Raw genomic sequence first — 25,983 nt, forward strand, 5'->3', positions numbered from 1 at the left:
TATCCACCGACTGCAGAAAGATTTAGCCTTCTAACTCCTCAAAGCCTAATGTTTATGAAGCTATGAACTTTCATGAAATCTTCCACCCTAATAAATCGATTAGCCTTTAAGGAGGCATAAAATTCATTACTGCATGAGTAGCCGCTGTTGCTTTTGTTCTGTTAACACGGATATTAAGAGGGCTGCGTAGAAATGCTGGGAGTTTCAATTCATTTATCCGCATGTATAATTCTTTATATGTAGGAAGAATAGAAGTTCCCATCTCTTATCAGGTTTTTATGTCTGCCAGGCTTTTTCAATGCAGCGTGGGACAAACATATGTTGAATGATGGATGTGTTTGTTGTATCTACAGATGGCTTCCTCCATTGAATGGATGGCCTATTTTTGGATGTCTGCTTCACCCACTTCTGGGATTCAAGCAATTAGCTCTTACAGTAGTTGCCCCCCCACAAAAACCCCCAACCAAACCCCACCAATAACAACAGAGATCATTTTCATTTGGTTGCCTAGGACTTCAAGGGACTTTCTGTCTGAAAGCAATAGGAAAGTCTGGAAATTAAATTAGGGGCTCCGTATGCCTGCATAAAATTTGCTGCTTTCATTGCCACAATAACGAGGCCAGACAGAAAATGGTGCTGTGCTTGTTTATTTACTGTAGGCCAATTTATGCAAAGGAACTGATGGCCTCTCTGGTTCTGTTTCTCTTTTCACCAAACATCATCTGCTGGAGTTAAAACTACTACCAATTACTGCTGAACATGGAATGGGGTGGGGGGGACAAGGGAGTGAATTTAGGTAGATGCTTAGAAAAGAGGGTTTGTAACAGGAGATTGATGCTAATGGGAGACATGGTGAGAGCAGTTCTGATTTTATTATTTTATTATTTATCATATTTAGAGACCACCCATCTCCCTCCCAGACCAAAATATTATAATAAAAACAGTTCAAACTTGAGAATAAATGATTAAAATTCAGAATTAAAAGAGCAGGGATGGTGGTTTCAGAACATTAACTAGCCCCATGGCTGTGTGCCCCTCTATGGGCCACAAGCAAGTTGGCAGAACCAGATCTTTTAAGGATTACTGAAAGCCCAGGAGAATGGGTCCTACCTCATTTTCAGGAAAGAATGTTCCACAGGGTAGGGACAACAGCAGAGAAGGCTCTCTTCCAGGGCCCTGCTACTTGAAAATCTTTAACTGATGGAATCCTTAGCATAACTTCCCCACCTGACTGACTATTATGGGTCGATGTAATGAGGCAAAGACAGCTCCACAGTTTACCTGGTCCCATGCATCATAGCATAATCAACACCTTGAATTGGACCCAGAAGCAAACCAGCACCCAATTCAGTTCAAGCAGCAGAGATGTTACATTCGCCAATCTTGGGAAGCCCAAAATTGCTTGTGTGAATGTGTTCTGTGTTAGTTGACGCTTCCAAATAGCTTACAAGGATAGCCTCATTTAAAGCACATTGCAATAGTCCAGACATGAGATGGCATCAGAGATTGAGGGAAGGGCTTCCCTATGCAGGAAGGGGCATAACTGGCATGCAACACAAAGTTGAGCCCATAGCCTCTGAGCCATGATTACCATCTGCTTTTTGAGCAGGAGCTGTAAGTCCAGAAACACCCCCAAATTATGCACCAGGTCTATTTGGAGTAATGCAACCCCCATCCAAGACCAAACATGATAAGCTCCCAGATGCAGTGGGAGCTTATCCACCCCCAACCATGCTCTCATGCCAGGGTTCAGCTGACGATTGTTGGTTTCCATCCAGGCTCCCACCGTGTCCAGGCAACACAAAAGAATACCCAGCACATCACTCACTTCACTCCACTCGGGAGGGAGATATATAACCCTGCAGTTTCGTGTAAGAGGTTAAAAAGGAACAAAGAGAGCCCCGAGCCTGCAGCACCCCACAAAGCAAAGGTTATGAACTGGACTTTTCACTCTGTATGAGTCCTTGTTGGGACCAGGCTTGGAAGAAAAAGGTGAACCAACACAAGTGTCAGCCTCCACTCCAAACTTCGTATCTCTTTGTGCTCCTTATATTCAGTTGTTAGATAGAAGGGGATTGTATTTCAGTTGTTAGATAGAATGGGATTGTATTTCTAATGTAAATAGCTATTGAATTCAAGTTAAGAAGAGAGGGGCTTTTAAGAGTGTCGATCTGACATAATTAAGGTGGGAGGAGATATATAACCCTGCAGTTTCGTGTAAGAGGTTAAAAAGGAACAAAGAGAGCCCCGAGCCTGCAGCACCCCACAAAGCAAAGGTTATGAACTGGACTTTTCACTCTGTATGAGTCCTTGTTGGGACCAGGCTTGGAAGAAAAAGGTGAACCAACACAAGTGTCAGCCTCCACTCCAAACTTCGTATCTCTTTGTGCTCCTTATATTCAGTTGTTAGATAGAAGGGGATTGTATTTCAGTTGTTAGATAGAATGGGATTGTATTTCTAATGTAAATAGCTATTGAATTCAAGTTAAGAAGAGAGGGGCTTTTAAGAGTGTCGGTCTGACATAATTAAGGTGGGAGGAGAGATTAATGTTTTGAATTCACAGGAATGTTTGGGCGCGAACGCTAACGGACATTGCATTCCTGATTTGATTGACAACCAGAGACCTGCGGAAGAAGATTACCCTGGGACCCCGGGAAGGAGCTGGCATTGGACCAGACCTGATGACCTTTTGGGACAGAGGAGGGAGGAATAGGGTGATACAGATTGTCAGCCATATTCTGTCTCAGATTCAACTTTAACCCTGCTGCAATCCAGATGTAATTAGTAAAAGTACTTTTCTTTATTTGCAAATGAAGTCAAGGTGTATTCTTTCCTAGTTATAATCAGAGGCAGCCTGACATTAAGTTGAATCTCCCAGCATGTCGACCAACCAAGATTCTAACCAAAATACCGAGGGGGTCGACAGAAAAAATTTGATGGAAGGCCAGCCGCGTGCTGAGCCGAGGGAGGCGTCCGGAGGAATTTCTGCTGACACTTTTAACCCTGAGCTGGAAGATTGCAGAGCTCGGTGGATAGAGCAATTAAAACTGGAAGAGAAAGGGTGGAAACCGAACACCGAAGAGCTTCCGTCTGGGGTGACAAAAAGAAAAAAAAAGGGGAAGGAGAGACTTTCAGATTGGAAAGAGGAAGAAGAGATAAGGGACAAGCTCTAGCTGGAGGAGGCATTTCGTCTTTTCCGTGAAGTGAAAGTAAGGCAAGCAGCTCGCCAAAGGTATGAATCCCCTATTCAGTCCTCCAGGTGGGAGGGAGAAGAGGAGGAAGATAATACAAAGGGGCCAGCTGGAGGAGATTCCCAGGGCGGAGAGATTTCTGAAGGCCCAGAGCCGGAACCCCTCTTCCCAGAGGCAGCTGAATTGGATGGGGTCGCACGCCACCTGCTGACCAAGCAAGGCTGCGCAGGGGAAGGAAAAAGCCAAAAATCCCCCCCATATCAGAGAAATTTGATGGGAATGCCAAGGAGTTAGAATTGTTCCTGGCGATAGTGAATGACCACATGATAGACTGGGGGGAAGATTATTGGTCACAGGCGGCACAAGTTAGAGCTGTGACCCACAACTTGACCGGAAGAGCAGCTGCATGGTTTGTGTCACTATATACCAACCACTCCCCCTTACTGCAAAACTACGAGCATTTTATTACTGTGCTGAGGAGGAGGTTCGAGGACCCCATAGCAGAGCAGAAGGCCAAAGGCCGGATGAAAACCATCAGGCAAGGGAGAAGGCCGGTGGCTGATTACAACCAGGAGTTCAGTGATCTAGTTCCCTTGATGAGAGGATGGTCAGAGGTGACCCTGGTCGACATTTACAAAGATGATCTGAATGGAGATCTCTATGAACTGTGCCGGGCACGAGCCTCTCCAACCACGTTGTACGGCTGGTACACCCTGGCAGCGGAGATGGAAATTGAACTGGTGAAAGACCGTGGCAGAAGACAGCGCACTGGAAGACCGTACCCTGCCCATTCTACTGAAGACCCTTCTAGGGACGCTCCTAGACCGGAGGGAGGGAGACAACGTTCGACTGCATGCTACAGATGTGGGAAAGAAGGCCACCGAGCAGCCGACTGTCGGGTGAAGCTGGTGCCAAAGACGACTTCTGGTGGTGAAAAGGAACCAGTGAAACCAACTGCTAAGGCGCAAAAGCCGGCAAAAGTGGGAGAGGGCGTCGCCAAGAAGGGCACGCCCATCAGGGAGGATTGTGAAGCATCGACCGAAACTGATGACAGCAAAACCACGTCAGAGTCCGATGAAGACCTTCTGGTGAGTTGGACACGGGGTCCCTTGGACATTCCAGTCAACCTGCATGTACCCTCTTCGGGTAATAAGGGGGAAATGTTAGCACTACTAGATTCTGGATGTACTAGATGCATGATCAGTCTCGAACTAGTAGAGAAAATGGAACTAAAACTGAGAACCCTAAGTAGGCCCATAGCGTTTGCCCAGTTGGATGGCTCTGTGGCAGGGGGAGGACCCGCCCATTTCGTAACAGAACCCATAGAAATGATAATAGGAGACCATCGCGAGATCCTAACTTCATAGTAGCCCCAGGGATGGACCAACCCCTGTTGCTAGGGTTGTCATGGCTGCGAAAGTGGAACCCCCATATTAACTGGAGGACAGGAGTCTTACGTTTCCGCTCTAGAACACTAAAGGGAAAAAAAAGAGAAACCAAGGAGGGATCTACCGTGGTCATGTTCCAAGATACGATGGGGGCAATGATCGAACGGATAGACGGGGAGGAGAGGATACCTAAGGAATACTGGGACTTGCGAGAAGTCTTTAGTGAGAAAGCATCAGACATTCTACCGCCCCATAGGCCTATTGACTGTGCCATAGACATCCTTCCGGGGGTAAAGCTTCCAAAACCAAAAGCTTACCCCATGACCCAAAAGGAATTGGGGGAACTACGCAAATTCATAGACAAAAACTTAGAGCGGGGGTTTATCCAACTGGCTAGGCCTCGTGTGGCTGCGCCAGTGATGTTCCGAGAAAAGAAAGATGGCTCTTTTCGTCTGATAGTTGACTATAGAAACCTTAACGCGGTGTGCGCCGAAAACGTATACCCCATGCCGCTCATGAAAGATATGTTAGCGCATCTAGCGAAAGGAAAGTTTTTCACCAAATTGGACCTACGAGAGGCTTATTACAGAGTTCGTGTAAAGGAGGGGGATGAATGGAAAACCGCTTTCAACTGTCCACTAGGGTGTTTCCAGTTTCGAGTTTTGCCGTTTGGACTGCAGGGGGCGCCCGCAGTTTTCATGCAACTAATGCAGCCTGACAACAAGATTGTGCCACCCACTCCGTAAATCAGCCAAAAGGAGATCCTGGTCAATGATACTGAAAACTGCCAAGAGATCAAAAAAGCATCACCTGCATCCTGCTCCTGCCAGAGATCATCTAAGAATGAGACCAATGCTGCTTTCATCCCAGATCTGTGCCTGAATCCTTATTCAAAAAGCAGGAGTGTCAAACTGGCCCACAGGCCTACCCTGGCTGCTTCTGCCCATGAAAACGGAGCTCAGGAGAGCTGCGGGCAGCCCTCCCAAGCTCCATTTTAGGCTGCGATGGCCTCCTGCAACCCTCTGCCAGTGAAAACTGAGCTTGGAGAGGTCGCAGGCAGCCTGCCCCGGGTCCATTTTGACTGTAACAGTCGCCTGGAGCCGTCTGCCAGCCAAAATGGAACCTGGGGAGGCCACAAACTCAAGATCTGGCCTGTGGACCTGCCCTGCCTGCCTCTGCCAATGAAAATGGAGCTTGGGAGAGCCATGGATGGCCCTCCTGGGTTCCATTTTTGGCCACGATGCACGGTGATATGCTAACAGTTCGGACCGGTTTGGCTGAATTGGTAGCGATGGTGGCTGGTGGTTCGGACAACAAGATTGTGCCACCCACTCCGTAAATCAGCCAAAAGGAGATCCTGGTCAATGATACTGAAAACTGCCAAGAGATCAAAAAAGCATCACCTGCATCCTGCTCCTGCCAGAGATCATCTAAGAATGAGACCAATGCTGCTTTTAACCAGGAAGTAACCTGTTTTTTACCCTCTGCACATACACAGAAGGGTTTGTGCATGTTCAGAGGGTCTGCGCATGCATGTGATGCACACACACACACACAGCGCGTGCACTTCTGAACTGATAGGGAAGGTAAGTAGATTTCACCCCTGCCACGATGGCCTCCTGCAACCCTCTGCCAGTAAAAACTGAGCTCTGGGAGGCCACGCGCAGCCCGCCCAGGCTCCATTTTCAGCCTTGATGGCCTTCTGGAGCCTTCTGGTTGCCCTGTAAATAGGTTTCTGGACTCCCTTCGTCCTAAACTGGGCCACTGAGTGGCATTCTGTGGATGCAACAATAGCAGAGAAGTAATGACATTTTGCCACTCTTAGTGCCACAAGCTAGACTTTAAATGTGGGATGTGTCAGGAGCAAGTAAACAATAATTATTGAGCTTTGCATCTGATTAATTTTGCAAAGGAATGACAACACTGTCACCATGGAGTACAGTTCTGATCTCAAGATAGCAGCATTCTCAGGACCATGCAGTTGTTATTGGCCTTCCTCTCAAAAACAATCATCACAGAATATCCAATGCTGCCCAATAACGTGTTTCCCTGAAAATAAGACCTATCCTGAAAATAAGCCCTAGCATGTTTTCTGCACGTGTGCACAATATTTATTTATTTATTATTATTATATTTGTATACCGCCCTTCTCCCGAAGGACTCAGGGCGGTTCACAGACAAAAAACAACAACAACAGAAAACATATAATAGATTAAAAACAGCTAAAGAATAGATAGTTGAATTAATTAAGTTATATTAATTAATATAAGCCTTACCCCCCAAATAATCCCTAAGCACTTACACAGCCAGCCACCCACCGATTCTTTCTGGTTGCTCACCTGAGGTGAAGTGAGGTGAGAAGGAGGTGGAGCTGCCCCACATGCACTTTGGCTTACCTCAGGCCCTTGCAGCCAGGCCTGAAAACTGCCTCGCCTTGTGGCAATGGCTCCAACAGTCCTGTCCAGCAAGACCCCACTTCTTCTGTTTCCCTGCGGCTGCAACAAAATAAGAGGCCGAGTGACGTGCCGATGCTGCAGCCAAGAGGCAAGGCAGGTATTGGGGCATGGATGGCCTGGCTGCAGGGGCCCTAAGGCAAGCTGGTGTGGAGTGCGTGGGGCAGCTCCATCTCTCTGTCTCGCAGCAGCAGCCCTCAAAAGATATAAGACATCCCCCAAAATAAGCCCTAGTGCTTATTTTGGTACCAAAAGAAAATAAGACTGGGTCTTATTTTTGGGGAAACACAGTAGGTTAGAAGAATATTTTGTATGCCCATCTATTCTCTAAGATGATATCAATTACATGTCCATAAAATGTTCAGTATTTGCACAAGTCTATTCTGGACCAACTGGAACAACTGCATGAGAAGATAAGAACAGAGTAGATGGAAAAGTGAAGTAATTTAAAATTTGAAATAGGGAAGGCCAAATCAGTGAATTGTAGTCCATATTAATTTGGCTTATCTATATACTACTAAAGCTGTCACTGTCATGACATTTAACTGGGTGAAGCAGTGCATCACAGAGCAACAATTTTTGAACCAAGATACCTTAAATGGACTACTTACAGAATGTGCCAAAAATCTGGGACACATGATTTCTGAGGGAATAACATTTGGGGAAATTGTGGCTGCTTCAGTGCTATTGGCTGTTGCTGTGCTGCTGGGCTGCTGCTGCTGCAGTCACATGATCTCCACTTTCCCAGCCAGTATCACAATCCCTCACTACCTCTCTCACCAAGGAAGAGCCACTTACCTGCTGCTAGAAAGGGAAGGAGGAAGGAAGGAGGAAGGGAGGGAGGAACAGGAAGAAAGGAACACTGTGCACCCTTCCTGGCCCATAATACTCCCCATGTACCTTTCCCAACCTGTCCCATCTCCTCCGCATACCTTTCCCAAACGATGCCACTCCTATGCCTTTCCTAACCTATACAACTTATTTTTCACACTCCCATGTACCCTCCCTGATCTGCATCACCTTTCACATGCCTTCCTGATCTACACAACACCTCTTACATGCCCCCATGTACCTTTCCCAACCCCCATACTCCTGCACATCTTCTCTGACCCATGCTACACCTTTTGCATACAGGTACGCAGGGGGGCAGAGGTAGGCCCCGAGGTGCCTCCTGTGTGGGGTGCCACAGGGGTCGGTTCTCTCGCCCTTTCTGTTCAACATCTATATGAAGCTGCTGGCCGAGATCATCCATGGTTTTGGGGTGGAGTGTCATCTGTACGCTGATGATACCCAGCTGTAAATCTCCACCCCTAACCACCCCAACGAGGCTGTTGAAGTGATGTCCCGATGTCTGGAGGCCATACGGGTCTGGATGGGGAGAAATAGGCTCCAACTCAACCCTTCCAAGACCGAGTGGCTGTGGGTGCTGGCATCCCAGTACAGCCAGCTGACTCCATCGCTGACTATTGGGGGCGAGTCGTTGGCCCCCACGGAGAGGGTTCGCAATCTGGGCGTCCTCCTGGATACACGGCTGTCGTTTGAAGATCATTTGACGGCCGTCGCCAGGGGAGCTTTTTATCAGGTTTGCCTGATACGCCAGTTGCGTCCCTTTCTAGACCGGGCTTCTCTCTGCACAGTCACTCATGCCCTCGTTACATCCCGCCTAGACTACTGCAACGCTCTCTACATGGAGCTCCCCTTGAAGAGCACCCGGAAGCTCCAACTGGTCCAGAATGCGGCTGCGCGGGTGATAGAGGGAGCACCTTGTAGCTCCCATGTGACACCTCTCCTGCGTGGTCTGCACTGGCTTCCAGTGGTCTTTCGGGTGCAATTCAAGGTACTGGTCACCATCTTTAAAGCGCTCCATGGCAGAGGACCGGTGTATCTATGGGACCGCCTACTACCGCCAGTAGCCTCCCATCAACCTGTGCGCTCCCACAGGGAGGGCCTCCTCAGGGTGCCGTCGATTAAGCAGTGCCGGCTGGCGACTCCCAGGGGGAGGGCCTTCTCTGTGAGGGCTCCTGCCCTCTGGAACGAGCTGCCTCCGGGGCTTCGTCAACTCCCCGACCTCCAGACTTTCCGCCGTGAGCTGAAGACTCTTTTATTCCATCGTGCAGGGCTAGTTTTAACATGATTTTAAATTTTAAATGAGGTTTTATTTCTTTTAAATCTTATGCCACATATTGAATTAGTTTTTTAAATGGTTTTTAACTTTTGTTATATGTGTTTTTTATTGGCTGTAAACTGCCCTGAGTCCTTTGGGAGAAGGGTGGTATAAAAATCTAATAAATCTAAATCTAAATCTAATCTACCCTTCCTGATGATACCGCAACCCATGGTGATGGATGAACTCATCCAGTGGCATCATGTAGATGTTAAGTAGGAGTGGAGCAAGTACCAAGCCCTGTAGCACCATGGAAGAGCAGCTGTGGGCGCTCCCTGACAACACCAGCCAATTGGGACCAGCCTTGGAGAAAGGAGCTGAACCAGTAGAAAACTGTACTACGCAGCCTATTAGTCTGGCGTATGCAGATTAGGCTGGTTCCCTAGATCACATACATTCTCATCCATCATAAGCTGGAAAGAACAATCAATTTCGAAGACCATATCTGTAGCAGTTGTATATTCTTGTACTCTTTATAATACATCTGAAAACAAATCTTGTAAGTCCTCTCAACCATCTTTTCAAATAATCAAACAAACAACAAAATTTATGGGTCATAGCTTTGCAATAAGTATAGCAATGAAGGAATATTTTTTTGAAAAGGAGAATTTAACATTGTGCATTGGTGCACTAGAGCAGGGGTTTCCAACCTTGGCAACTTTAAGACTTGTGGACTTCAACTCCCAGAATTCCTCAGCCAGCTTTGCTTAAAAGTCTTAAAGTTGCCAAGGTTGGAGACCCCCGCACTAGAGAAAATCTTGTTTTCTTCGAAAAGGAACAAGTTCTTCCTATCTCCTATAAAACAAAAGTTGGGATATTCTTACACTTACTTAAGGTTCACATACTGCACTAAGTCATAATGTTAACAAATCTCAACAAACGCAAAGTTATCTTGCTTCAAAGTTAATAAATTATTGTGTTCAATATAACAGAACAGAATAATATTTATTTATTTATTTATTTATTATTTAAATTTGTATACCGCCCTTCTCCCGAAGGACTCAGGGCGGTTCACAGCCAGGTAAAAAATACACAATACACTATAAATACGATTAAAATACAGTTAAAAAACTTATTAAATTGGCCACAATTAAAATTTAAAAATAAAAACCCATTAAAAACCCATAGACTTAAAAAACTAACCCAGTCCAGCGCAGATGAATAAGTGAGTTTTAAGCTCGCGGCGAAAGGTTCGGAGGTCCGGAAGTTGATGGAGTCCTGGGGGGAGTTCGTTCCAGAGGGCGGGAGCCCCCACAGAGAAGGCCCTTCCCCTGGGCATCGCCAGACGACACTGTCGCGCCGACGGCACCCTGAGGAGTCCCTCTCTGTGAGAGCGCACGGGTCGGTGAGAGGTATTCGGTAGCAGCAGGCGGTCCCGTAAATAACCCGGCCCTATGCAATAGAGTTGGAAGGGATCTTGGATTCTTCTAGTTCAACCCTCTGCTCAGGTAGAAAACCCTGTACCATTTCAGACAAATGGTTGACCCATTTCCCCTTAAAAATCTCCTGTGTTGCAGCAACCTCAACCTCTGGAAGCAGATATGAATAACCTAAAAGAAATGTTCCTACAATTAACTTCCTTTCTTCCACATAGTAAACAAAATTTATACTTTTCAATGGTTCCTATTCTCCTAAGTTTGGTGGCAAAAGCAGAGGACATTTTTTACTTTCTTTCCCCCAAATTTTAATTCCACAGAGATCTATTTTTATTTCAGAAGTGTAGCAGATTATGAAAATTGTATTGGATTATCCCTGATTTATTGTTCACTTTAATAATGTTAAATAATATCCTGCATCTAGCAGCATCCAATTACCCACACATATAAAAGGGCATACTGTCACCAAAGTACTATCATCATTGGCTATTATCTGTGTAAGAAAAGGCAGATTTATATATTAGTAAAGCAAATGACATCAGCATGATCTGTGAGTCTGTCTATTATTGTGAAAGTGGACAATATCTGAGGTGACCCAGCTACATCTCAGACTTCTGGTGGAACAAAAGATGGCTTTCAGGCCTGACATCTGGATTCTGAAGAAGACCATCACTGAAAATACCTTCACCTAAAGCACCTGGTGGAACTTTTTGGCTTCTTAAATTTTATTTTATTTTAAGGATAGGAATTACAGCAGATACTTTCTAGATTGAAACAAACTTCCATTCTGAACCTTAAAAAAAAATTAAATGGACCAAAATTAAAGTGTCTAATATAGCCATTTTCCTGTCAAATTTTGGTCATGAGATCTTGAAGGTCTCGATGGACTATCCGTGCTTCCACTATGCATGACCTTCAGAAAGTTTGTATGTCTTGTTTAATAAACCATACATAAAACATCCTGCATGTGTGAATGCAATAGTGTGACTATCTACTGTGAGTAGTATTTTGTTGTTTTTAATTCTTTGCTAATGCTTGAACTGCCCAAGGAGCTGCTGATTCAGTTCTACAGAGGAATTATTGAGTCTGTCATTTGCACCTCTATAACTGTCTGGTTCGGTTCTGCAACCCAACGAGAAAAACACAGACTTCAGAGGATAATTAGAACTGCAGAAAAAATAATTGCTACCAACCTGCCTTCCATTGAGGACCTGTATACTGCACGAATCAAGAAGAGGGCCGTGAAAATATTTACAGATCCCTCACATCCAGGACATAAACTGTTTCAACTCCTACCCTCAAAACGACGCTATAGAGCACTGCACACCAGAACAACTAGACACAAGAACAGTTTTTTCCCAAAGGCCATCACTCTGCTAAACAAATAATTCCCTCAACACTGTCAAACTATTTACTAAATCTGCACTACTATTAATCTTCTCATAGTTCCCATCACCAATCTCTTTCCACTTATGACTGTATGACTGTAACTTTGTTGCTGGCAATCCTTATGATTTATATTGATATATTGACCATCAATTGTGTTGTAAATGTTGTACCTTGATGAACGTATCTTTTCTTTTATGTACACTGAGAGCATATGCACCAAGACAAATTCCTTGTGTGTCCAATCACACTTGGCCAATAAAAATTCTATTCTATTCTATTCTATTCTATTCTATTCTATTCTATTCTATTCTATTCTATTCTATTCTATTCTATACAAGGTATGCCTTGTTTCTCTTCCCCTAATAAGAAGTAATTTATATACGGAGTCCATCTTCTCCAAGCCTTGCTCTTTCTGTCTTTATAAAGATTAGCACACAGGAAAGTAGCCTCACTGCCTCTGTTTTACCTGCACTCTTCAATAATCAAAGTTATTTGGAAAGAAGAACATTTTTCCACCACTGTGAATCCACAGATAGGATTCATCCATTATACAAACTTCATAGCAATTTGTTTGTTTGTTTGTTTTTTGCTAAATACCGTCTATAAATCCAGCTAAGGGTTTAAGCTTTGAATTATGATTTGGCATAAAGCCATTCCCGGTTTTAATCATGGTCAGTTGGACAAGCTATAGTGGTTTTTTCTACCTCCTAACTTTATACAATAATGTACAAACAGCTGGGTTATGAGTTGGAATTACGGAAAACCTTTATAATTCACTGCCAAGATTTCAACTGCTCTAGATTAACTGATTAATATTGCAGCTGTGCTAAATATGTATGATAATGAAGCAATCTTCGCCCACGAGGAAATTACCCTAATCAAGAGCAACGAAAGAGCAAACAAGCTAGCCTATCGAACCCAATATCACATTTACTCTTCTTAGATTGGCATTCCTGAAAGTTAAATACTGCAGCCTGCTGTTAAATCCAGGTATTGTCATAGTTATACATTAATAGGAAGTTTTTAAGTTCATATAATTTCCAAAGCATAGCTATACATTGTAAGAAGAGCGCTATGTTCAATCTGAGGTAGCCTGGAATTAGAAGAAATCCAGTAGCCCCTTTTTGAGACTACTAAATATAATTAAATGGTATTAGCTTTGCAGTGAACACAATTAATAAATGGTATGGCTTGCTTTCAGAAGTTGTGAATGCTCCATCACTGGAGGCTTTTAAGAAGAGATTGGACAGTCATTTGTCTGGAATGGTATAGGGTTGGACTAGAAGACCTCCAAAGTCCCTTCTAACTATGTTACTCTGTTATTCAGCTTTCATGAACTGCAGGTCTGATGAAGTGAGCTTTGGTTCACAAGAGTTCATGCCTTTGAATAACTGGGTAATCTGAAAAGTTTAGCTAGTATTCTATAACCTGTTCTTCATATATTTAGGCTGTGATTCCAAGTGCATTTACGAAGGAAGCGTTTCTCAAATTCCCAACATCCAATACAATTGAGTCACCTGGATATGTTTGTTCTTTGAGCGATGTTGACGGGCAATGAGGATATGGGTCCAGAGAGGTCAGCAACATCCTCAGGTATGACACAGTACTGAGTAATTTGATGCACAAAATCTAATTTAAAAATAGAAATGCCTGGAGTTGTATGATAAACACAGCCAGAATTGTATATGTGTCAACATGTGGAGTGGTTGGTGATCTAAGAGTTTGGTTGTTTGCTTGCAGGTATTTCATTAACTGATCAGGTAACATTATCAGTGTTCAACATACTATTAAGTATCACTTTTTTATTACCAAGGTTTCATCATGTTCATCAAACTCTGACAGTCTTGCATGATCTGATGTAAAATTGCTGAAATTTCAGAAAATCACTCACAAAGTTGAAATTATGCAAGATTTGGCAATCCTGTGAGATTTTGAGCATTGAAAAAAACCCCAAACAGTTTTTTTGAATTTAATGTTGAATTGCAATAGGAAACATCCTATAAAAGTACAAAGTTTTATTACAAGCATCAAAAGCTCAATGTGACTTTGGCCTCTGTGCTCAGCTCAACAAACCATGGTTAAAACAAACCTTGCTTTAGCATAATATCTGAACTCAATCATAATCTGGATTTTTATATATTAACATATTAATATTTAATATGAATATAGTAGCTTTAGATTTATCCTTAGCCAGTGGAATTGTTCTTTGGGTTTAATAAATCATCTGGCTTTAATTTAGATAATCAAGTCTCATGTAGGAAACCTGCTTAGAAAAGGATTCTGGTACTCTAATCTTTTTTATCTGGAAAACTTCTCCGAAAATTTCATTGCTACTTATTCATCAAGCCTTTGGTATGGAAATATTCTTTCAGGTATCACAAACTTTGTTCTCTTTTCATTCTCCTAGAAGGGCTAATGATTCTTCTGTGCTTCAGTTTTGCATCCCATTTCTGAGCCTTTCCCCATAATAAAATTAATTCAGTTATGCTGGTAAATACACTCCTGCTGATCACACAATATTGAGTAAAGCTGCATTTGTTCTACAATTCTAGGCAATGCTTGGAAAAAAAGCCCACTCTTATGCCTCACATCACTCGGAATTGGTAAGATATTATTTGTTTATTTATTTATTAAATTTATACGTTGCCCAAGTGACTCTGGGTAGACAAACCTTTCTATTTCTGCTGTACACTCTTCTCTTTCTTCCTATTAGAGTGCTTGCCACCCGCCATTATCAATTCATTTGGGGGATTAGTTCTGTTGTTGGAGTACAGCAGGAAAGATCTGGGTCTGAACTCCAGCTCAACGTTTAATCGATAAATCTCTTTTTTGGAGCTTGGTTGTTTGCTTGCAGATGCTTTATTACCTAGTCATAACTAAGTAACATCTTCAGCGCTGAACATCAAGAGTGATGATGTTACTTAGTCAGATAAAGAAATAACTGAAAGTAAACAACCAAACTCAGAGAACAGACTCCCCAGTTCAACTCTGAGCTCCAGATATTCTCTTCTATTGAAATCTCTTCTCATTTACAAGCTTATTGTGAAACAGAAAACAGACCTTGATTGAATTATCATGGGTTCATGTGAAAAGTGTCTATCTACATTTCAGAGATGACATCAGCGGCAGGGATGGGTTTCAAATTTTTTTACTACCGGTTCTGTGGGTGTGGCTTGGTGGGTGTGGCGTGGCTTGGTGGGCATGGCAGGGGAAGAATACTGTAAAATCTCCATTTCCTCCCCACTGCAGGGGAAGGATAATTGGCTTTATAAGGTAGGTAAAATGAGGACCCAGATTGTTGGGGGGGGCAATAAGTTGACTTTGTAAAATATACAAATAGAATGAGACTATTGCCTTATACACTGTAAGCCGCCCTGAGTCTTCGGAGAAGGGCGGGATATAAATGTAAATAAAAATAAAAATTAAAAAAAGGATACTGCAAAATCCCCATTTCCTCCCAATCAGCTGGGACTGGGGAGGCAGAGAATAGATGGGGGTGGGGCCAGTCAGAATTTTTACTATCAGTTCCCCAAACTACTCAAAATTTCCGCAACCGGTTCGCCAGAACTGGTCAGAACCTGCTGAAACCTACCTCTGATCAGAAGAGAGATTTGGGTATGCGACATGGGATGGGTATTGCTATATGGCAGGGGTAAAATCTACTTACCTTCCCAACCAGTTCGAAATTGCACGCTCCACGCGTGTGGACCCCCTGCGCATGCGCAAACCCTTCTGCACATGCACAGAGGGTAAAGAACTGGTTACTTCCTGGTTTTAACTGGGTTAAATGATGACCAGGTGGGTGGGTGGAGCCTCGTGCTGCCATCGCTACCGGTTCTCCAAACCACCGGCCGCCATCACTACTGGTTCGGCTACTGTTTCGGCTGAACCAGGAGCATTTCACCCCTGCTATATGGGATGTCTGATGGCAGCTAGAGATACAATTCCAATGTCAGCATTGCAGAACAACCCAACCCCAATTAAAAACTCCGAGACAGGCATTTTTTCAAAGTTTCCATTTATTAGAGTAGGCATACTGGCACATCTAGGAAAACCCGAATCTGAGAGTTCCGGTTTTTTCCTCAGTAAATCAAAATCCCAAATCCAGCTCCCTGCACCCATCAGTCCACCACATGGCCCAATCACCATCCATCCCAAATTGAGCCATCACTGCAACCACTCCTCCTCCAGATGCAGGAACACCATGACCTTGACCAAAGGGAAGAATGCTATTGTGTCTAACTACAATCCCCCTACTAAATCCCCCCTCCTATTTTCCCAAGTGCAAGAAGGCTGGAAGCTTCCCGAGTTAATATGGCTTCCAAAGCTGACAAACTGAATGTGAGGCTTTTTTTTTTTGAAGTTAGGTTGTCCCCCTTGATGCACAATGATGTTCTTGCTTAAGCTGCTGGCCCAAATTTGGACACTGACAGTATACCACATTTTCTGGAGTACACCAGATTTATGATGCTTGGGGATTTCATCTAAACCAAAATCAAGCAAAGCAAAGTTGTAAATGCTCCAACACTGGAAATTTTTAAGAAAATGTTGGATAACCATCTGTCTGAGATGGTGTAGGGTTTTCTGCCTGGGCAGGGGGTTGGACTAGAAGGCCTCCAAGGTCCCTTCCAACTTTTATTTATTTATTTATTTTATTTATTTTATTAAATTTCTATACCGCCCTTCTCCCGAAGGACTCAGGGTGGTGTACAGCTAGAATAAAAACACAGAATATATACAATTAAAAGAAATTAAAATGAACTATTACTATACAGCCGATAATTAAAACATTTAAAAATTTAAAATATTATTAAAACCCCAATTTAAAATCAACTATTTATGCCAGTCCTGCTTGAATGAATAAATATGTTTTAAGCTCATGACGAAAGGTCCGAAGATCAGGCACTTGACGTAAGCCAGGGGGGAGTTCGTTCCAGAGTGTTGGTGCTCCCACAGAGAAGGCCCTACTCCTGGGGGCCGCCAGCCGACATTGTTTGGCGGACGGCACCCTGAGAAGGCCCTCTCTGTGAGAGCATATGGGTCGATGGGAGGCATAAGGTAACAGCAAGCGGTCTCGTAAGTACCCGGGTCCTAAGCCATGGAGCGCTTTAAAGGTGGTAACCAGGATCTTGAAGCGCACCCGAAAGACTACAGGAAGCCAGTGCAGACTACGGAGCAGTGGTGTTACGTGGGAGCCACGAGCGGCTCCCATTACCACTCGCGCAGCTGCATTCTGGACTAACTGCAGCCTCCGGGTGCACCTCAAGGGCAGCCCCATGTAGAGAGCATTGCAATAATCCAGCCGAGATGTAACCAGAGCGTGAGTGACTGTGCATAAGGCATCCCGATCAAGGAAGGGACGCAACTGGCGAACCAAGCGAACTTGGTAAAAGGCCCTCCTGGTGACGGCCGCCAGATGTTCATCAAAGGACAGCCGACCATCCAGGAGGACACCCAAGTTGCAAACCACCTCCTTTGGGGCCACTAACTCGCCCCCAACAGTCAGCTGCGGATGCAGCTGACTGTACCGGGGTGCCGGCATCCACAGCCACTCCGTCTTGGAGGGATTGAGCTTGAGTCTGTTTCTCCCCATCCAGACCCGTACGGCTTCCAGGCACCGGGACAGCACTTTGACCGCTTCGTCGAACAACTTTGTTGTTGTTGTTGTTGTTGTTATTACTATTATTATTATATTATGGCCTAAAAAATGCAGGAACTAATTCTATGGATATAACTTATAACATATTCGGATATTATAAATTCAGTTGTGTAACTAAACCCAAGGAAGGAAGGCTTGTATTGATTTTTTTTTTAATTAAACTTTTATACCGCCCTTCCCCCGAAGGACTCAGGGCGGTGTACAGTCTTCATTTAAAACAATTAATATACATATTAAAATAACAATTAAAAAGCTTATTCAATAAAAGGCCGAAATTAAAACCGTCCAATTGACCATATAAAATACCCAGTAAAATTACAATTTAAAATTTAAAATTTAGAATTTAAAAATCAGGCCAGTCCCGCTTGGATAAATAAATAAGTTTTCAGTTCCCGGCGAAAGGTCTGAAGGTCAGGCAATTGGCGTAAACCGGGGGGAAGTTCGTTCCAGAGGGTAGGTGCTCCCACAGAGAAGGACCTTCCCCTGGGGGCCGCCAGCTGACACTGCTTGGCGGACGGCACCCTGAGAAGACCCTCTCTGTGAGAGTGTACAGGTCGGTGGGAGGCATGTGGAAACAGCAGGCGGTCCCGTAAGTACCCGGGCCCTAAGCCATGGAGCGCTTTGAAGGTGGTAACCAAAACCTTGAAGCGCACCCGGAAGACCACAGGTAGCCAGTGCAGACCGCGCAGGAGTGGTGTTACCCGGGAGCAACATGATGCTCCCTCAATCACCCGCGCAGCTGCATTCTGGACTAACTGAAGTCTCCGAGTACACTTCAGGGGTAGCCCCATGTAGAGAGCATTGCAATAATCCAGTCGAGAAGTGACGAGAGCATGAGTGACCGTGCATAAGGCATCCCGGTCGAGAAAGGGGCGCAACTGGCGGACCAGGCGAACCTGGTAAAAAGCTCTCCTGGAGACGGCCGTCAAGTGATCTTCAAACGACAGCCGTCCATCCAGGAGAACGCCCAAGTTGCGCACCCTTTCCGTTGGGGCCAGTGACTCGCCCCCAACCCAACTGCAACCGCGGCTGACTGTACCGGGATGCTGGCATCCACAGCCACTCCGTCTTGGATGGATTGAGTCTGAGTCTGTTTCTCCCCATCCAGACCCGTACGGCCTCCAAACAACGAGACAGCACTTCGACAGCTTCGCTGGGGTGGCCTGGGGTGGAGAAGTACAGCAGGGTATCATCAGCGTACAGATGATAACTCACCCCAAAGCCACTGATGACCTTGCCCAACGGCTTCATGTAGATGTTGAACAGGAGAGGCGAGAGAATCGACCCCTGTGGCACCCCACAAGTGAGGTGCCTCGCGGCCGATCTCTGCCCCCCTGTCAACACCGTCTGCAACTGGTCGGAGAGGTAGGAGGAGAACCACCGATAAACGGTGCCTCCCACTCCCAACCCCTCCAACCGGCGCAGCAGGATACCATGGTCGATGGTCTCAAAAGCCGATGAGAGATCCAACAGGACCAAGGCAGAGGAGCAACCCCTATCCCTGGCCCTCCAGAGGTCATCCACCAACACGACCAAAGCTGTCTCCGTGCTATACCCGGGCCGGAAGCCGGACTGGAACGGGTCTAGATAGACAGCTTCCTCCAGGTACTGAGGAAACTGCCGTGCCACCACACTCTCTACAACCTTCGCCACAGAGCGAAGGTTGGAGACTGGACGATAATTACCCAAGATAGCTGGGTCCAGGGAAGGCCTATTGAGGGGGGGTCTCACCACCGCCTCTTTCAAGGCGGCGGGAAAGACCCCCTCCATCAAAGAAGCATTTATAATACCCCGGAGACAGCCTCGTGTCACATCCTGAGTAGCCAGCACCAGCCAGGAGGGGCACGGGTCCAGTAAACATGTAGTGGCATGCAGCCTCCCCAGCAACCTGTCCACGTCCTCGGGAGCCACAGAATCAAACTCATCCCAAACAACATCAACAAGACGAGCCTCAGTCATCTCATCCGGATCATCGCAATCTTGGTCCAAGCTATCCCGAAGCTGAGCGATTTTATCGTATAGATAACCGCTAAACTCCTCGGCACGTCCCTGCAAGGGGTCATCCCGTCCCCCCTGGTGAAGGAGGGAACGGGTCACCCGAAACAGGGCGGCCGGGCGGTTATCTGCCTCGCCACCCTCAGTGCCACTAGGTAGGTCTTTGAAAAAGACCTAACTAGTGTCCGATCAGCTTCGGAGCGGCTGGACCTCCAGGCACTCTCTAGGCGTCTTCTCCGGCGTTTCATCTCTCTCAGCTCCTCAGAGAACCAAGGAGCTAATTGAGATCTGCGCCGGGTCAGAGGCCGCAAAGGCACGACACGGTCCAAAGCCCCAGCCGTGGCCTGTTCCCAGGCCGCCACTAGTTCTTCGGTCGTGCCGTGGGTAAGATCCTCAGGGAACGGCCCAAGCTCCGTCTGGAACCTCTCAGGGTCCATCAGGCGCCTGGGACGGAACCAACGAATTGGTTCCGTCTCCCTGCGGTGGTGAGTAGCGGTCTGAAAGTCTAGGCGGAGGAGAAAATGATCTGACCATGACACCGGTATCGTCACTAAATCTCTTACTACCAGATCATTAAACCACTGTCCAGAGATATAAATCAGGTCCAGCGCGGATCCCCCCGTGTGAGTAGGGCCATCCGTTACTTGAATCAGGTCCAAGGCCGTCATGGAAGCTTGGAACTCCTGAACCACTGTTGACGACAAGCCGGCTGATGGCAAGTTGAAATCACCCATGACCAAAAGTCTGGGGATCTCAACAGCCACCCCGGCAAGCACCTCCAGCAGCTCCAGCAGGGCTGTAGTCACGTAGCAAGGAGCCAGGTACGCGATCAACAGACCCATCTGATTCTTATGGCCCCACTTCACAAGAAGGGATTCACAGCCGGCTATCTGAGGGACAGTGGTCTCTCTCGGCTCCAGACCCTCTTTCATTACAACTGCCACCCCTCCACCCCTACCCTGGGCCCTCGGTTGATGGAATGCTCGGAAACCTGGAGGGCACAGTTCAACTAGGGGCACCTCCCCTTCTGCGCCCAACCAGGTCTCCGTAATGTCCATAAAGTCCGTGGACTCCCCCTGGATAAGATCACAAATCAGGGGGGCCTTGTTAACCACGGACCGGGCATTACACAACATCAACTGGAGGCCCGGGCTCTGAGGATCCTGACCTTCCGGGGAACGGGGAAAGACTGGGGGGCCGGAGCACGTGTCTTTAGTTCTTTTAACTAACTAGTTGCTCTAAAAATAAGGTTCATCCCTGCTAAAACATTCCCAATTTTTCCCTGTATAAGATCATCTCCATAAAATATGTATTAATTTCTCTGACATAGAGATAATATGCTGCCCAGCTGGTATACAAAGATGACCTCACAGAGGCCTAGGGGTAAGCAGGTCCAGAAAAAAGGGCAATAGGCCCATGACCTCACAGATATGCTGCCCCTACCAAATAGTTATACAGTTAAAGGGTGATGCCAAGTTTCTCAGCAGACACTGAAAACTGAAGTTGGGAGTTCAAGAGGACTCAAGTAGCAATGGATGTATGAAAGTGAGTGGATTGGTTAAGAAGTGCTTCCATTATTTCCCACATTTACAGAGAAAATAAACCTGTCCTGGTAATAACAGGAATAAAGGAAATTAGTTAAACAATAGGCCAAATCAACAGATACATAAACTTTTATTTATTTATTAAATACTTAATAAATATTATTTATTAAATTTATCGACCGCCCATCTTACCCCAGGGTAACTGTGCAGCTTTATCTTTATTAAAAGATAAAACTATCTAAATAAAATACTACAAAAATACAAAATATAATAGCTAAAAGATGGGGAGGGCAGCTGTAGTTTGAGCGGGGCGGGGGGGGGGGGCAGGTGGGATCTGATATTAATCTATCAACCACTTCCAACATGAAACCCCTTCTTTGGAGCCCCAAACCAACTGGCAGAGACTGATCTTTAGGCTCTTGTGGCAGGTCAGGAGGTTTGGAGCGGACTTCCCTCCTGGGGGCAAGATGTTCCAGAGGGCAGGAGCAATGGCGGAGAAGGCCCTTCTCCTAGACCAGGGGTCTCCAACCTTTGCAACTTTAAGCCTGGAGAACTTCAACTGCCAGAATTCCCCAGCCAGCAAAGCTGAAAGTTGAAGTCCTCCAGGCTTAAAGTTGCCAAGGTTGGAGACCCCTGTCCTAGACCTTACCAATAACTCCTCTATTGTCTTTTTCAAACTTCTGATAGACATCTAACATATCAAGAAGACATTCCTGATCCATACAATATTGCCATATTCTGTAGCTACGGTTAGTTTCCCTCCATTGACCTTTCTGAATATCTTTAGTTTGGATGGCTTTTCATCTTATCAATTTAGTTCTGTTCTTTTTATCTTGCTATGTTATTGTATTGTTGTAGTTTTCAAATTTTTATGTAAATAGTCAACGTTGATGATGAGGTAGCATAATAATAGCTAAGCAAGCCAACCAAGAAATAGAAAATAATTTTGTTCTATAAGTACTTGAAGATGTCTTTAAAGAGCATAAAAACATTGGCTATCTTGTCATCCATGTACTCGCAAAAATTACATTTCAAGCCACAGACTCATTGAGTCTCCATATTTCTCTAAACCAGTGTTTCTCAAGTTCAACAACTTTAAGATGTGTGGACTTCAACTCCCAGAATTTCCTGACCTGCATGCTGGTCAATGACTCTAATAAATTTCATGTTCAGTGCTGCTGGTGATGTCATTTTATAGTTGCTTCTCTAATTTGAGCAGATGTAGTTTTACAAAAAAGATATTCTATGGCCATTGCTCATAGGTGAGTTTTATAAGTTTCATAAGTCAGTTTTATCTTTGAAAGAGATGTATTTATAATATCTGTTAAACTTCTATAAAGGGATGAAGCTAAATTGATTAATTGTAGGTAGGCATAACTTCTAAAAAATGGGTACTCATTTGGAATTCCCTATTGTTTAATTAAAATAGAAGCAATGGCTATAATTTGATATTGTATCCATACTGCATGCAGTTCATCTTGCTTATCTCGGTAAAAGCATTTTCACTTTGGAAACAATCTTTTAACTTAAAGGCTTTTGTAGGCATCCAATCTTTATGTAGTAAACAGTTATCTTTATCAAGGTAGTAGGGATGATCTAAAAAAAATCAAAGGAGGGAAAAAAGGAAATAAATATTTCATCTGCAGTTGCTTGGCCATTAAACCACTTCGTAATGCGTTTTATTGAAAAGCAATTTACCACTGTAAAAGGGAAGAGCACATATTTCATTTACTGTCTCAGTTATGACCCAGGAGATAGTTCCATTATCATGCGGATAATGGTGATGCAGATACATTAATTGATTTAGTTGAAATGTATCAAAATCAAACTTCAGATTAGGTATAGCAAAGCTTCATTGACACCTCAATCTGTTTAAAAAAGAACCGGCAAATCTAATGCGATTTCTTACACGTTTCCATTCAGAAAGCTTCTTCTTAGATAGAAGTAAATAATTTGGTATTGAAAAATAATAATTTGGGAAGTATCATCATTTTAATTATCATGGATCTTCCTAAAACCTGAGAAGGTCACCCCCCCTTCATTTTGATCATTTTCCCTTTTAATCAGCACGAGAAGATAGAATTTCAATTTAAACTTGTTTTATATCTTTTAAGGAAAATAATTCTTTGAGATTTGATTCAGCAATAGATGAGTTTTAAATCAGCTATATCTTCTGTGTTTTTTTTTTAGTTTCTATGTTTCATTTCTTTTCCTATGTTAATTTTGAAAATCAAGATTATACGGAATGTATACAGAGGACTACTGATTATGGATTGGAACTAAAAATATATACAGTATGCCAATACCACAAATGTTAAGTTAATGGGATTTATTTTTAGTATTACTGTAACTTGTGAAGAAATTCATAACAGACTGGGTGTCTAACAAGGAGAGGAAAATGTATGGGGGGGGCAAATGTAGAGGGGCAAATATATTTATGCAGGTATGTGAACTGGTGTAATGGATGACTTGTATGAAAGGCCTTGGGGAAAGAGAGGGGGAGATGCTGCCTAGGAAACAGATAAAAGAGGCTGGAGGCCAGCATCTTAATGATCAGGGAAAGAAACTTAGGAAGGACCTGCTCTAATGGATCAAGCAGTTAAGAATGGCGGTGGGAAGTTTGTGCATTCAGACTTTCAAGATTCTGTTAATGTATATTTATGAAAAAATATAATTAGTTAATCTTGTTGTGCTTCGTCTTTGGTTTACCAGAGAAGGCTGACATTTTCAAATGATGCAAATCATAATGATGTACTGTTGATGTATTTTATTCATATTGGATGAAGTTATAATGCATGTTATAATGCACGGGACCGCCTGCTGTTACTTCATGCCTCCCACCGTCCCGTACGCTCTCACAGAGAGGGACTTCTCAGGGTGCTGTCCGCCAAACAATGTCGGCTGGCGGCCCCCAGGGGAAGATCCTTCTCTGTGGGGGCCCCTACTCTTTGGAATGAACTTCCCCCTGGATTATGCCAAATACCTGACCTTCGGACCTTTCGCCGTGAATTGAAAACATATTTGTTTATTCGCGCGGGGCTAGCTTAAACTTTTTTTAAACTGTTTAGTTTTTAAATTTTAAATTCTATTTATATTTTAAATTGGGGTTTTTTAGATTTTAATTATTTTAATTTTTCAGCCAATTGTGTAATAAGTGTCTTAATTTAGTTTTTAATATTGTATATTGTGTATGTTTTTAGCCTGGGTGTACACCGCCCTGAGTCCTTCGGGAGAAGGGCGGTCTAGAAATTCAATAAATAATAATAATAAATAAAATAATAATAATAATAATAATAATAATAATAATAATAATAATAATAATGATGATGATGATGATGATGATGATGATGATGATGTTATATCATCATGGCTTCCATCAGACTCCTAGGTTGTAAAATGTAGACTATGGCTTTATTTCAATTGCAAACAATAGGAGGACAGGAGCCTCCTTATCTCTCTGCTTAATTTAATTGGTCTAAAATAATGCCCCTTAGAGCTAAGAATGGCTCTTGAACTGGCATACATCCTTCTAACTTATAAAACTATTCCCAAATTCTAATTCTGAAGCCAGGTTAATCTTCAAACACCTTGAGTGTATCTAAGATGAAAAAATTAAAGCTTTAGGTGTAGAATTAATGACTATGATGAATCAGATTCTATATCCTGTGAAGAGAATCAATCAGGTTGTGTACAAGCATAAATGAGGTAATAATGTTGTTGATCCTTTTGGTTAAAATTGCAGCTGCTTTTTTTCCCCATCTTAATTTAAAAGTGTAATTGGGTAATATGAACCAACCTGCTTCTACTGTTGAGGTAGCACATCAGTATGGTCATTTTTTACAACTTTCCAGTATGATGTTTACTTTTAGAATAAGTAATAATATAATATACCTGTATAAAATAAAGTTATACAGTATTTGTCAATACAAATTAACAGTCTATATGTTGGGGTTCCAACTGATGCCCTAATTAAATCATGAGCCTCGAGCCAAGCTTCAAAAGAAATCCAGTTATTTATTAGGAGCTTCATGTCGGCAAGTTCCAAGTGAAGCCAACTCTGAGCCCACTAATTTACGTTCCAGCTCTGACCCTGTTTCCCCCCTCCCCCCAAGGTGTTTCATCAGTCACATTCTCCAACGAAGCAATTTCGTGAGTTGTAGAGATCACTCCCCCTCCGGCCACTGTGGGTAACCACAGAGATGGCCTTGACAGAGATATGGCTGGAATATGCTTTTGTTTTGACTGAAGTGCTCCCTTACTGCAACTGCAAAGTTCATTTTCCCATCCCCCTTGCCTATGGTAACTCGAGAGCAGGCCAGGGATGCTTTGTGAGTTGACTCTTTAAATGACAATCGAGCACATCTTTAACATTTTGTAGAAATTAAATTAAAAACATGCCTAACTCTGAAGTTCAAGCAGGAGTATCTCTTTGAGGGACAAGAACAGTTTCTAAATTTGGTAAACAAATACATAAAAATAGAATTATTTACATTTATGGATATAAATTTGGTATCCGATATCAGCTAAGAATTTCAGATAATGGAAGATTTAAGAAAAAAACCACCTGTAACAAAACTTTTAGAATACGACTCTAAAGACCAATAATCCAATTAATTTAATAACACAGAGATGATCCTAAAAAAGATTCTTCATATCAGAGAAATAAAGTAACAGTATCTAATCATGCTCAATTTGCCAGGAGTTATGTTTAATGCAGTTGTTAGGATTAAAGTTTTATATTGCAATATTAGATCTAATACCTACTTTTGTATGCAAAACAATATAGAAATTATTATTATTTAAGGTTGAAATGTTCTGGATAT

General features: G+C 43.7%; 1 protein-coding gene across 1 annotated transcript in view; it reads left to right on the plus strand.

The window, feature by feature from the left end:
- LOC131188031 (potassium channel subfamily K member 16-like) overlaps positions 1 to 25,983 on the plus strand; it is a 71,297-nt gene that overhangs the window by 30,940 nt on the left and 14,374 nt on the right. Inside the window, exons 6-7 of the mRNA XM_058162957.1 lie at positions 13,410 to 13,555; positions 14,515 to 14,565. Coding sequence (XP_058018940.1) covers positions 13,517 to 13,555; positions 14,515 to 14,565 — 90 coding nt within the window. The 5' untranslated portion in view covers positions 13,410 to 13,516. The remainder of the gene's footprint in view (positions 1 to 13,409; positions 13,556 to 14,514; positions 14,566 to 25,983) is intronic.

This window comes from Ahaetulla prasina, chromosome 1 (genome assembly GCF_028640845.1).
Source record: "Ahaetulla prasina isolate Xishuangbanna chromosome 1, ASM2864084v1, whole genome shotgun sequence".
Taxonomy (NCBI): domain Eukaryota; kingdom Metazoa; phylum Chordata; class Lepidosauria; order Squamata; family Colubridae; genus Ahaetulla; species Ahaetulla prasina.